This window comes from Xenopus laevis, chromosome 6L, assembly GCF_017654675.1.
Source record: "Xenopus laevis strain J_2021 chromosome 6L, Xenopus_laevis_v10.1, whole genome shotgun sequence".
Lineage (NCBI taxonomy): Eukaryota > Metazoa > Chordata > Amphibia > Anura > Pipidae > Xenopus > Xenopus laevis.
Genome location: NC_054381.1, coordinates 91,959,988 through 91,975,493, shown reverse-complemented (window position 1 = coordinate 91,975,493; position 15,506 = coordinate 91,959,988). Strand labels below are relative to the sequence as shown.

Below are 15,506 nucleotides of genomic sequence, written 5' to 3'. Positions count from 1 at the left end.
CGCAGCCTTTCTCCCCAGATGATGTGCATGCAAATTTTGCTATGATAACAGTTATTCCGCACTTTTGCTGCTCATGCTGCTATTGCTAATGAGCGATACGTCACATGACGCGTTCAGGGGAAGTTTTTTTTACCGCATGCGCATTTAGATGGCCATACACGGGCCGATAAAAGCTGCCGACAGACAGAGTTGGCAGCTTATTGGCCCGTGTATGGGGGCCCCCGACGGGCTTCCCCGATCGAGATCTGGCCAGATCTCGATCGGATGGGACTAAAAATCCCGTCGGATCGCGGCCGCATCTGTTCATTGATGCGGTCCCGCGATCCGACCGCCCGTCTGCGTTCGCTAGGATCCGATCGTTGGGCCCTAGGGCCCACGATCGGATCAGCCCGATATTGCCCACCTCAAGGTGGGCATACCGGAGGGAGATCCGTTCGTTTGGCGACATCGCCAAACGAGCGGATCTCTGCATGTATGGCCACCTTTACTGATGAAGAGGCAAAGGAAGTCTCAAATCCTTTAGTAAGATTGCCACTGCGTTCTACAGAAGCAGAGCAGAAGTTCAATAATCCTTTTCTGCTTTTGTATGTGCATTGGTGAGGTGAAAATATAGCGATCAAGGACATCAATGTGAGTACTATAGAGGGAGGTAGTGTATGAAATTTTCCTTTCCTTCTCCTTTAAGTGAAAAGCCATGCAAATTTATTAAATTTATGATGGTTTCTACCTTTTTTATCAAATGCAGTCCATTGAAGTGTACAATTTTGGCATAACCTCCAGAGCATTTGAATGTATATAAAAGGGGAAGCATTTACAGCTGCGGTTGCTGTCATATAATTCTTTGCATGTTTGTATGCACAGCCATTTCACATATATCTGGGATGTAGGAAGACAAAAGTAAACAACCCATTAGTGATGTGTAGGTGGAGAAAAACTCGACCCAAACCCACCCGCACCTGCCTCCTGCCCTCTATTTATAGGCCTGCCCCACTGATGACATCACAAAACCAGAAGCAAAAAGCCAGCAGTGTAAGGTAACAACCCGCAAGTGGTGTGTTGAGGCCGGACTGAACCGCTTATCACTACAATCCAGTCTTTTACAATGGCTTCCTAGGAGTCCTGACAGTCATATCTCTTTGTCATTGAGCACCAAACCAGTATTAAAGAAGCAAATTTCCATTCAAGTTAATAGGAAGTGACAGAAAAGGTCATTGCCCTACATTTCTTATGTTCAGAATTGGAAATAAAGGTATTTTAATGAAATTGATTATGAGCCTTGATTGTGATCCTGGCATTGTGAATAGAGCTGTCACTTTTTTTCTGCCTTTTTTGAGTCTGAAACCAGCACCCACCTAATACAGATCTTTATAACTGTTGGGCAGAAGCCTTTTTCAATCACAACAGAGAAGGTGCCACAATAACTAATGTTGATAAACTTACCACATTGAAACAATGGTCAAGGTGCACCAGCCCCAGCCCCCTTGTCTCAGGAAGTGGAAAAACCAACAACAATATTATTAAAGGGCTCCAGACACTCTAGAAAATTCACTGGGACACAAATATAAAGTTAAAAAAACTGTTTATTGCAATTTAAATTAAAAGGTAAATGTCTCCTAATGGCCCAACGCATTTCATTCCCTATAGGCACCTAGCCATGACTAATAGAGGCCATATTTCTTAATGTGAATAAATGATAAGAACTATTGCCTAGTCTGTAAGTGGAATACAGAGCAACATCCGAACAATCCCCATGTGCAATAAGTTACCATCTGCTAATAGACGCCTGATAAGTCAGTTATTTCATACCTGCATTATAGTTACATACCAACCAAGGAAACCCATGTAAGCAATACTGGTGCCATTTTATGTATTCCTGAAATTGTCAAAAAGATCTGATTGCATTTAAAAATTGCATTAATAAGGATTACTAGAAATGAGCAGTTACTTATTACAGCACTGTACATAAGGTTATAGTTTCAAACAAAAGGTCTATAAATAGAGTTTGAAATATAAAATTTATAACTCTTAAGCAGCAAAACATGGATGAATGTTTGGATTTGAACTCTAGTGAGAGGGGAGTGTAACGTCCATTTAATAATGATGGATGTTATATATGGAAACGGTTGTTTATTGAAATATTATTTTTCCATATGTGAAACAAAGTTGCTTCAAATAATTTTTTCTAGGATAAATACCTTTTAAGAAGAATGCTTGATTCTCCAGGCACTGAAAGGATTAAGGTTTGTTCTAGTTTATCTACCCGTCTTTGTTTTTACATTCAAAACTTTCAGCTGTGTGTTCATTACTTGATTAAGTTCCCAAAATAGCATTCTCATTGTCAACCAGCAGTTAATCATGTACATAAAATGACAGATTTAAAAGCATTCCTCTGCTGATTGTTGATCTGGTGCAAGGATATTGAGTTGTTGCTATGGCTTGAGGAAGTGTGTACAGCCTTCTCACATATAGACTGATGTGCACAGTTTATTTATAATCTTTTTGCTCAGTCCTGGTAGTCAGAAATATTTTAACACGTTTTCTGTCTTTCCTATTTTTTATTTTTATTTTATTCAGAGCCCTGTGCTTCTTGGGTTCCACTTTACATTGTTTTAAAAACATATAAATAAAGGTATATGTGCTAGATGAATCGCTTGTTGTGTGACTTGCATCATAAGTGCTCCTAGAGTAGAACAAGAAGAAAGGCTGGGCAAGCCAAAGTTTTTTTTGCCAAGAACATCATCTACTGTTCCCTGATGTCCTACAGTCTGTTTATGCCTACATGAAAACACCAAAACTTTTGAAAGTTTATTATGTACATTGATGCACTCCCCCCTTTTCTCTTTTGTACCCCTCACCAATATACTTAAAATCAGAAATAAAGAATTGGAAAAGGAAAAAACTTTTGAAAGTTCTGCTTCATAGTGGCACCACTGTAACTAGGTCTCAGCTTAAAAACAGTGTACACCAGAAGTCCTTAAAAGTTTCTATAGCAGCAAAAAAAATATTTGCAACCTTTAATAAAAAATGTTCTTTGGCAATGCAAGGCATTTGGGCAGGCATGGACATGAGCATTTGCGCAGCTTTTAATTGCATGTTCAACTTGGTCAAGGCAGTTGTTAGGCCTCAATCACAGTAAAAAGTGTCACCTGCAAGATGCAAGTTTCATGTATGGTGTTTTTATCTGTGCAATTTTGTATGAATTTGCTTTCTTTATTCCTTTAAGAGGAGCAATGCACATTGTTCAACAGATTATTGTATAAACTTCACTTACAACAATGCACAGAACTATGTCTAGGGGGAAACACTGCACCAACACCAAACTGTAAAGGAGCATAATGGTTTACAGTTGCAATCTTACCTCAGGGCTTGGATAGCTTGCTCTTTTAGGGGTACAAAGAATTCCAAATTGTACCATGAAATTTTACATTAGAATGTCACGGTAGTGGTCCATAAGCTAAAACTTAATAGAAATTGATTGATTAATAAACTTGGTAATAAGAGAATAATAGCATGATTAAATAGTCCAGACTTCTTACCAACTGAGATACTGCGGCATAACTTGAAGAGAGCTGTTCATGCAAGGATTCCCAGAAATATAAATAAAATTAAACTGTTTTGTAAGGTGGAATGGTCTTAAATTCCTCCAGACTCTTATTCTGAGCAGCAGTTACAGGAAACATGTGGTGAAGGTAATGGTGCTAAAATAGGTTGTACTGGTTGCTAAATATAAGAATTTATACATATTCTTTCCCAGCATTGAGTGTGAATATTTAAACAGCGTGTTTAGTATTAACAAAAAGAAGTGCAGTTGTTTATGTGTTTAAGCCGAATGTGTTGGTCTGTTGTCACTTAATTGTAAAATAGACCACACAGTTAAGTAATGAAGAGCAACAATCAAGAAAATACCAAAAGGTTTTTAAGATGTTTCCTTCAGCTATATAAACATTGATGCATAACAATGTATTAACATACAATCTGCTTGATAAATCCCCTTTAAATAACACTGAAGTTGTAAACTGTGTCAGTTACCACTCCATAGAAGAGAAACAAAACTAGGAAAATAGTTCCAGCTCTTCATTTTCCATTAGTTTCATGGTGAAGAAATTAATGTACAGTTGTCTTTAAATTCTAGAATACATCTCTTTCCAAATACAGCAAAGTCACTTTTCCAACATTTCAATCAAAAACCAAGGTCTGCTGAAACAGCATTTACACTCTACTCTTCTCAGTCAGATTGCCACTAAGGGGCATATTTATCAAGCGTCAAATTTTGAATTGAAAAAAACTTTGAGATTCAAATTCATAAAGAACAACCGAAATTAAGTGGAAGTTTTTTGGTAGAATAGGTACGTTTTCAATCGAATAGGTCCGTATTTGGGCAAATTCGAATAGTAAGAATCGAAGGAATAGCGCATTCGATTGAATTCGACTCAAAGTTAGTCGAAGTACACAAAAAATAGCATGAAATTTGACTTTTTTTCATTTGAAAATTTACCTCAACATTTGATAAATCTGCCCTTAGGTGTTTAGTTGGTGAGACTTGCCTACAATAATAAAATGCTGGACACTAATCTTGGGCAGTCGGGCCTGGCTTGCATTAGTATTGCAATTTATGCCAAAACTGTTCAGTTTTGCTTTGGTCAGGACTGAGGGCTACTTTCATTTCTATAAAACAATCCTGTATGGACCTTTGTGAAATAGGTTATTATCTTTCTGAATCAGGAAAGAACCTTCACCAAAATTTTATTACGAAGTACAAAGCACAGAAGTAATACCTAAGAATTTCATTGTATGATATAGTGGTCCCTTAATTTATGTAAAAGTAAATGACCCCTTTGCTGTTAGGCTTGTGGAAAACAAATGGCATGGAGTGTAGGAAATGTAGCAAATGTTACAGTCTGTTCTGTGGCATAAAGACTAGTTGTGTTTTTCTTTTAAATAAGATATGTTTGCTGCTTTTTACAAGCTATAACATTTTATTTGTATAACCAAATGGCAGACAACACTATACATGTACATTGTAAGCAAAACCCTTCATCATAATACAGCATACTGTAAATGTTTTTTTCACCATTTAGTTTTAACAACGTGTAAGTTCATAATTTTACTGGTATATTTATCTTCTGAATAAATTTACATAAATACATCTACCCGTCATTACTTGGCCTTTCATAGAGTGTTGATTAATCACATTTTAGTGTGGGAAACATTAACTGTATTGTCTTTGTTTTCAACAGATCCTTACTGGTTTGTTTATTGGGAACTTTAAAGGTATGTTGAGATTATTTTAGTGGGTTTTTGATAATGTATTTAACAAATGCAGGCTGCAGAAAAAAAAAATCTTTTTTTAAGATTTAAGTTTGAAACAGCTATGTAATGCTCAGTTACCCAAGAGCAAATTATTCCAGATATTTGAGAACCTTTGACTTCATAGACCTACACAATCGTCAAAATTATATGTACAGGTATAGGATCCCTTATCCAGAAACTCGATATCCAGAAAGCTCCGAATTACAGAATGGCTGTCTCCCATAGACTCCATTTTATCCAAATAATCCAAATTTTTAAAAAAGATTTCCTTTTTCTTTGTAATAATAAAACAGTAGCTTGTACTTGATCCCAACTAAGATATAATTAATCCTTATTGTAAGCAAAACCAGCCTATTGGGTTTATTTAATGTTTAAATGAATTTCTAGTAGACTTAAGGCATGAAGACCCAAATTACAGAAAGATCCATTATCCGGAAAAGCCCAGGTCCGGAGCATTTGAAGATGTTATTAGCCTTCATGATGTTCAAATTTGTTTTTAGGGTTTTGCCCAAAAACTCAATCAATTTGAGCAATTTGAATGGAAAAAGATCAGGATAACCCCAGGTCCTGATCATTCTGGATAACAGGTCCCATACCTGTAGAGCATCCTTGTGTACTAACTTTAGCACTGGTTTTTTTTCAAGATTGATTTGACCTTTAATATGAAATTCCATGCGTTAGTAATTAGTTCAGACGTTCAGCCTGGTTCCTGCAAAGTTTACTTAAAGGAATTGTTCAGTGTAAAAATAAAAACCGGGTAAATAGATAGGCTGTGCAAAATAAAAAATGTTTCTAATATAGTTAGTTAGTCAAAAATGTAATGTATAAAGGCTGGAGTGACTGGATATGTAACATAATAGCCAGAACACTTATTTCCTGCTTTTCAGCTGTCTTGGTTTACACTGACTGGTTACCCTGGTTACCAGTCAGTAACCAATCAGAGAATTGAGGGGGGGCCACATGGGTCATATCTGTTGCTTTTGAATCTGAGCTGAATGCTGAGGATCAATTACAAACTCACTGAACAGAAATGTCCCATGTGGCCCCCTTCAAGTAGCTGACTAACTCAGAGTTACAGAGCTGAAAAGCAGAAAGTAATGTTCTGGCTATTATATTAGACATCCATTCACTCCATCCTTTATACATTAACTATATTAGAAACATTTTTTATTTTGCACAGCCTATCTATCTATTTACACAGTTTTTATTTTCACCCTGAACTGTTCCTTTAAATGCTTTTTGTTGTACATCACAACCAATGATGACAATGATCCATAAAAATTGTGATAAAAATATTTTTATTTATCATACCATTTCTCACTTTATTTTCTATTTGCTATTTTATTTGGCTGCAGATGCTCGAGACGTTGAACAGCTGCACAAAAATAACATTACTCATATACTCTCAATCCATGATAGTGCAAGACCTATGCTGGAGGTAAGTGGGGGAATACTCCCAATGCAATGATTATACTTATATAAATAAACTGTGTGTGCAAATGAGCAGCATAAACCTGAATGTTAAATTATTACATTAAGCATTTTGTATTCCAGTTTGTTTATCACCTATATAAATACCCCCCTTAAAACTCAACACTTAATTAATCTGCCACTATGTGACACATTTACTAAGCTCGAGTCAAGGATTCAAAGTAAAAAAACTTTGAATTTCAAAGGTTTTTTTTTGGGTACATCGACCATTGAATAGGCTACTTCGACCTTCGACTTCGAATTGAATGATTCGAACTAAAAATCGTTTGACTATTCGACCATTTCGATAGTCGAAGTACTGTCTCTTTAAAAAAAAATTGACTACCTACTTTGGCACTTTAAACCTACCAGGCTACAATGTTAGCCTATGGGGACCTTCCCCATAAGCTTTCTAAGCTTTTTTTGACCCAAGGAAAATCCTTTGATCGATGAATTAAAATCCTTTGAATCGTTCAATTCGAAGGATTTAATAGTTCGATCGTAGTATTTGCGGTAAATACTTCGACTTCGATATTCGAAGTCGAAGGATTTTACTTCGATGGACAAATATCGAGGGTTAATTAAACCTTGATATTCGACCCTTAGTAAATGTGCCCCCATATGTCGCAAGTTTTCATAATTGGTTCATCTGCTTTTCGATTATCCTCTATGAGTGTAGAAGTGTAGTGCAACAAAATCTACTCACCCTGGTGGTCTAGGGCCGGCAGGGACGCCCGCCGCGCCCGTTTGATCTATGCCTGCCTTGACCTGGCCTGTTCTGACTTCGATTCCGTCTAACGCTGTGTACTGTGAACTTCAGCCCTTCTTGTTCACAGTTGTGCCCCTCTGCTTGTCTAGAACCCCTCACGTTGCACTTATCATTTTAAGACCTGGCGGCATCTGAGTAGCTGAGGGCTCCTCCCGAAGCCAAAGGCGGCTGCTACAGACAGAAGCACGAACCGAGACCAAGGTGCTTGGCATCAGTTCTAGATTTAGGGTGCCAACCATCACATGCAGTGGCATTTCTAAACTGAGATTTTTCAGAAATTTCTTAAAAAATCAGATCAACTATAGAAACAAAAAAAGAGTAGTACTGTTGTTACCCCTGGTGAAAGCAAGAATGAGCAGTAATACCTCAGCCCTTTGGTCTTTATATGATTAATATTCTATTTCTGAAGTGAAGGTGCTTAATCTTCTAGCATAATGCATTTACTGGCTGTCTTCCAGAAAAATGTACTTTTTATTACAGAGACTGCTACTTTCTATGTGGAGTTATTGAGATGTCCAAGTATATATATGATGTGTTCATAATAGATTTTTGTTCCAGTTTTCAGGAGTGTGGATTCAAGTTATTAAATGCTGAGAAAGCATCCTTGCATCCATGTATAATAATACAGATAGAATGCATAGGAGCAGTTAAAAGTGATATTGACTGCAGGGAAAAAAACATAGAATTTACTTTCAAATCTAAGGATCTTAAGTAATAAGACATAGGCTGAATAGGCTGTACCATTAGAAATAATGCTAAATCATTTTCTTTGTTATCAAGAAATGCCTAGATATAAAACGTGTGAAAACACAGAGATGATGCAAGTTAATGGAGCAGAGCCAGAACTGTGCTTAAAGGTTTAGGAAATGTACAAATACTCAAATACCACTTCCTCCAGGTGTTTTAGGTAACTGAAGCATATACTGCACTAACTAGTAAAATATGTAGTAGTATTTAAGAACAAGAACACATACTTGCCTATGAACATAATCAAGCTATTATTGGGGACTTGGTGATTTTAAACATCCTTATCAAAAATCTGATTTCATTTGAGCTTAAAACAATCGATTCATTTTTTTTTTTTACAATGCTTGTCTTCTTGTATTGATCTTGTCATCTGTTGCCAATGAACATGTGAAAACCCGAACTGTATTATTGTACACTACTACTACTTCTGTACTAAGGGGCCCATTCAAGTTCGAGTGAAGGAATAGAGGAAAAATAGTTAGAATTTCAAATGTTTTTTTTTGGCTACTTCAATCATCGAATTGGCTACTTCGACTACGACCTTCGAATCGAATGATTTGAACTAAAAATCGTTTGAATATTCGACCATTTGATAATCGAAGTACTGTCTCTTTAAAAATTTCTTCGACCCCCTAGTTCGCCACGTAAACCTACCGAGGCCAATGTTAGCCTATGGGGAAGGTCCCCATAGGCTTGCCAACAATTTTTTGATCGAAGGGTAATACTTCGATCGATGGATTAAAATCCTTTGAATCGTTCGATTCGAACGAATTGCGCAAAATCCTTCGACTTCGATATTCAAAGTCGAAGGATTTTAATTTGTCAGTCGAATATCGAGGGTTAATTAACCCTCGATATTCGACCCTTGATACATCTGCCCCTAAATCTACAGTGTCGGCACGTGGTACTTTCTTGCCATACATTCTATGGTGGAAGCACTAGAAGGCTTATTAATAATAATAATTGTAATAATGCTTTTATTGGAGATCCTCTCTGGTCCCTGCCTGTTAAACAGATAAGCAGCTGAAATGTCCTAGCTGTCATTTCCAGGAGCACAGTAGAATGTGGGTAGTCAAGCACAATGCCATGACATAGAAAAATATTTTCTGTAGCTCTCTTTTAAGCTCACTGAGCCACTGACTGCTCACCCACAAGATAGGAATTGACAGGCATCCTACAATGAAAAGTGCTTATTGTTATTAGCTCTCCTGAGCAGGCTTGGAAAGCAGCAGTAGGTTGAAGAGGTTGGTAGTGCAGGTATGGGACCTGTTATCCAGAATGCTCGGGACCTGGGGTTTTCAGGATAACGGATCTTTCCGTAATTTGGGTCTTCATGCCTTAAGTCTACTAGAAATTCATTTAAACATTTAATAAACCCAATAGGCTAGTTTTTCTTCCAATAAGGATTAATTATATCTTAGTTTGGATCATGTAAAAGATACTGTTTTATTATTACAGAGAAAAAGTAAATCATTTTAAAAAATTTGGATTATTTGGATAAAATGGAGTCTATGGGAGCTTTCTGGATATCGGGTTTCCGGATAAGGGATCCTATACCTGTACTAGTAATGTTTATACTGAAACAGCAGCAAATTAAATTAAGTTAAAGCGGATTACCAAATTAAAACATTCAGAGGCATATTAGTGGATTCTCTTTTGTTTTGGTTGTGTTTGTACAAACAGGAAGTAGAATGTTGCCTTACACTTTCGGATTTCATAATTCATAATTAAAACAGAAGGCGAAAGGTATGTTCAGTGCAGGACTTTTTTATTGAACTAATGTTGAAAAAAAAGGGTATACTGCATTTTGTAAGGTGTCAATGCAGTGTTAATATGTCAGTATCAGTGGTTTAAATTATGAAGAATGCTTTTTTCTTTAAAAACCATTTATAAAGCCTTCTTTTCAATTCATACAATTGTGTCCTAAAATGACAAGAAATTTCCAGAATCCACTGCATTTCCTTAACTGAATAAAACATTGCCTTTGTTGCTGTATGCCGACTCACTCTTTGGATTAAACGTTAAAGTGTTACAAGCAGCTATAAATAATTCTTCATTATTTCACGGACTAGAAATCTGCAAATAGTAGAAGACAATGTAGAAATTAAAGAAAAGTAGCTTTAAATAAATAACTTTTAGAACTGCTGTCCAATTTGCAATAGTTATTATTTTTGAACAGTGTTTGTTATAAATATATATTATGTGCCCTCAATTCTGCTTCAACTCCTGGTGACCAAATGAATTGTGGCTTATGCAATAAAAGGTACAATGTTGACTCGCGACGAAAGAGATTAGTTAAAGGAACAACAAACCCCTTTGTTCATCATGAGCTCAATGAATAGATATGTTCTTAATGTACCTATTACTTATATGAGTAAGTTGAAGCATGAACCTCAACCATGGACTTTTAGCAGGATGGCATAAAAATACTTGACTCACACATGGAGTTCTTTCAGGGCAATCTTTAGGCATTCTATACAACTTTCTTGGACTCCAAGAGCCACCAACTGTTTTGACAATGCAAACACACATGTCTTTAAAATAATGTTCCATTAAAAAAAATCTATTTAAGTCCTGTTGTCAAATAACAGTCTTGACAAACCTGAAAAATCAAGCCAGGTGTTAGTTAAAAGCACACTTATTTGCATATGTCAAAACAGATTAAACTTTCAGGTTAACCTTGGAGTAAAAATATATTAAAATGTGAGGTCTTCCTAGACAAGTGAAAAAACTTTATACTTATTTGGTAATAAACAACTATATACATAGTTTCATCTCCCACTGAATATTTATTCATAGTTGTAAAAAAAAAAAAAATCTCTATAAATTGTATATATACATGCCTATGCTGCCTGTGTTTTGCTTTTGTTTTGCTTCTTTTAATTTGAGTTCAGTATAAACATATTTTATTTTAGGATTTCTAAAAATAGTTATATATTGAAGACCATAATACAGTTATTGTAAGTATTAGGACATTCCCATAAATACTACAGGTATCTTCTTGGATTCACAGCCTTGTATATGAATAGTTATAGAATTCGTTTTGCATAATTTTTATTTTATAGTAGCTTTCTGTGTTTCATATATTTTATCTCAAATGTAATTGCCTTAAATATATAATTTTAACAGTATGTAATTTATTATCTTATATTTTAAAGGGGACCTGTCACCCTAAGAATTAATTCCAAATCATATTTTATGATGTTAGTCAAGCAAAATAAATTTTACTTACACTATATTAATTAATTATATCATGTTTCTTTTAGTCTTGGAGAAGTCCAAAATGGGGCACTTGATGCCCATGCTCATGCACTGGCAGCACAATTTGATGGTGATGGGGAAGCGGGTATAATGTTTAATTTTAAAAGGATTTTTATTATACAGTTTTTTATGTCTTGGTGACAGGTCCTCTTTAAGGATATTTTGATTTCATTGTGATAAGCAGTTTTGCAATAATGACTCACTACGGATCATTTACTTTAATTAACTGGGGAGTTGGGGCTGAAGGTAACATTTTTAAAATGACTGCTACATTCAGGATATCAGAAAGAGTAAAGACATGGAGTGTAAAGCTAGGTGAGTTTGACAATTCAAATGCTGTTGGTTTAGGAAACAGAAGTGGTGAGACACTTAAGGCAAAGTGCTACTCTGTAACTGGCAGGGGCTGTGAAAATTAGAATAGGCATGCCCTGATTAGTGCTTAGAGCATGACGTAATTTATTAATATCCCCTTATTCATGTGTTTGTGATTGAACAGTTTGGAACTCGGTTATTACAGTAGACACAATTAGACCTTAAAATGTTTTAGAACCTCCATTGTTCACAGATACAGTTTAATGAAGGCCTTACTTGCTACTTGATTGTACAATTACAATTTGTGAATGTGTTGATAAAATCTACAAAATTATAAATGAAAAAAAAATGTGATTATCGCTGTCCCTGATACAAAATCCTGAAAAAGTATAAGACTTGTTTTAATCTAATTGTTAACCACCAAAACTAGATTTTGTGTTATCGCTCCTGAAACTAAAATCAGTTAAACCGATACAGTGAGAGCTAACAAAACTAGAATAAGTTATATAGGACTTCACGATTGGAAACATCTGAAACAAGCGAGAGTTTAGTAAAAATACTGAAAAAGAAATAGTTGTCTATGAAACATACAGACGTTTAGCTCAATTCCAGGCCTCAAAAGCTGCTCTTCGGTCTCCAGTTACAAAGTCAGGTCATGTTTGCCGCTTGTAGAAACTTTAAGAAAATTGTGTGTGTGTGGATATGTATATATATATATATATATATATATATATATATATATATATATATATATATATACACACACACTTAAAAGCATGGCAAATCGCATCCTAATTAGCACTTTGCACAATGTTTTTGAGGTTGTAAATGACCCCTTTTCGAATATCAAAATTTATCATGTACTGTCTCTTTAAAAATTCAACCATTCGCCACCTAAAACCTTCCAAATTGCTGCTTTAGCCTATGGGGGACCTCCTAGAAACTATTTGGAGTGAATTGGTGGAGTTTAAAAATCAAAGTTTTTTGGGAAAAATTTTGAATCGAATTCAATCGAATATGGGTGCTATTCCTTCAATTCGAACGATTCAAATTGATCTTTTTGAATTCGAATTTCGACGTTTTTTCAATTCGACACTTGATAAATATGCCCCTAACAGATCCATTGGTTCAGTGCTATGCTAGGTGCAAATACAATAAAATAGTTTAAACTCAGAGCTATGTCTTACTGTAAGTAACTGTTATAAGGCGATGTGTATTTCGATGTGTGTGTGTGTGTACATCCAGATACTTAATTGTAGAGATTCATGAAGTTCCAGTAAAAGAAAGAGAGTCGAAACATCACTGTAATATAGATACACCACATATTTAGTTGCAATTTTGCAAGATAATAAGGAAATAACAGGAGAAAACCAGCGAGAAGGCCAGAAATAATCATAGAAAAAGGATATGAGCACTCAGAATAAAAAGGCAAGTATCACAACCAAACCCAATTTCGTTCAGTAAACCTAAGTACAAGTACATACCGTAAGTGGATACCTGAAATAAAAACATATATGAACCTATATTTTGGCATTTAAATGTGCCTGTAATGGAAGTCTATGTTAAATAATTCATATATCTATTAAGGTTGCAGAAAGATAACTGGGAAAGCTATTTTATTGGACGACCTAATCATTTTTTGCAAGTAGGATGAAGAAATAAATCATATAAAATAATACTATAAATATTATTAATTTTAAAATCTCCTCTGTTGACTACATAGGAGATTGGGTATCTGACTACATGTTATTACAATAGGCAGTAATCTGCAACTGCATCTAACAAACTAAAGTTAGAGAATATCTGTTTTTCCAGTTTTAAATGTATCTATAATTGAATGTCCTATATTATTTTTCTTCATTGAAACAATGACACCAAGCAAGCAAAACTCCTGTACATATAGCTTTTGTTTATCAATTTTCCTAACATATGCCATATCATTTCATTATTCGGACAGGGAACCATCAAGCAAAAGGAGTTTTTTAGCAACCAGTTTTCCCATATTTTTCATGAAAAGCTTCCTTCTTTGCTTTTTAGACATGCTATTATATTACAATTTATAATCCATGAACCATATGCTTTGTTATTGTATAGTTTTATAAAAAAAATTGGCTCTAAACTTCTCTTAATCATACATAAGACATTTGAAATATCAAGAGGAACACAGCTCTTTAAATCTATTTTGACTTTTAATTATTTTAGTTTGCACAGACTTGGCTGTAAATGTTGATGTCAATTATGTGGTTTTTTTTTTGGTGGCATATTTTATACCTAAATCTAATGCTGAGAAATGCAAAATATGTGAGCATAGTTATATGGTGTTCATAAAAACAATTGTTTTTTAATAATGTTTTTATTTATACACCTTTGCTTTTTTAATGTTTTCTTTGTTTGTAGGGAATCATTTCTGGATTGCTGTTCCATTAACTCTGTATGCAAGCCTTTGGTGTGTCATTTGCATTAATCTGAATCTCCCACTAACCAGGGTTTCTGGGACTGCAGCCCTCACAGCTGCCGAGCAAATTCTTCTTCCAGCAACACCTGTTTTCATGTGAAACAAAAGCTCCCGTTATAGCTACAGCATGTTTCACATATGCTACTTTTCTCTTCTCTCTGCATTTATTTTTCAAGTTTCATATGACACAGCTGCCTGGGCTTTAAAGTTATATGCTATTTATAAATGTAAATGTCTTGGCTTATAGTAGTCTTGTATTAACTGGAACCCCATTAAGCAACAACAAAAAATAATCCCCCTAAATAATGGAATCATGCATCAAATGAAACAACAATACTAAATAATTATAAACTACAGGGGAGAGGTCACAGTTCTTTGCATGTACAGTAATACATACCTGCCATTTCACACTAGTTTACAGAGTGGCAGGTAGTTTGAGAACTCCTTATTTACCAACAGGGATGTTGTCATACTTTTTACCTGGTGTGGACACTGAATGCAACATACAACTGATTTCCTTCTTTCTAGGCAATCAGTTTACTTTATTGGCGTGTATGTTGGAAAAAAGACCCATCAATAATCCTTGGTCCTCCATAACCTTTACTGCTGAATTGCTATTTGGAATAGGGGAATACCTGTGCTAGTGTAGCTTTTTTCTGCACATCTTAGAAGACATAGGGGCAGATTTACTAAAAGGCGACGATTCAACAGCGCTACTGGTGTTAGGCACTTTGCATATTTACTAATGGGCGCAGGTGTAACGCTAGCGAAAGAGACAGACGCTAGCGCTCATTCGCACTCTGTCGGCCAGGCAAATTTTCACTCTGGCAAATGGACCTAAAGCTGGCCATAGATGCAAAGATCCGATCGTACGAATCATCGACCCGCCACTAACCATTCAGATCAAAGTCTTACCAGTCAGATTAGTTAAAGAACAGATCAGCAATGTTCTGCTCCTGACAGCAATCGTACGATATCTATGTCCAACCAAAGCTAGTGACAGTCTCCCACTGAAAATCGTACGATCGGCAATACACGCAGAGATATTATCAGCAGCCGACAGAAATTTTCTAACCTGTCCGATCGACCAAACGACCGATCTCCGCCGGACGAAAAATGTCGGGACTCTCCACAAACGTTCCGAAAATCGTACGAATCCTCGATTTGTACGATCAGATCTTT

At 35.7% G+C, this 15,506-nt stretch overlaps 1 protein-coding gene across 1 annotated transcript in view; it reads left to right on the top strand.

The window, feature by feature from the left end:
* Positions 1 to 15,506, top strand: part of LOC108719110 (dual specificity protein phosphatase 22-like) — a 37,595-nt gene that overhangs the window by 8,145 nt on the left and 13,944 nt on the right. The window contains exons 2-3 of the mRNA XM_018267740.2: positions 5,238 to 5,271; positions 6,666 to 6,748. Coding sequence (XP_018123229.1) covers positions 5,238 to 5,271; positions 6,666 to 6,748 — 117 coding nt within the window. The remainder of the gene's footprint in view (positions 1 to 5,237; positions 5,272 to 6,665; positions 6,749 to 15,506) is intronic.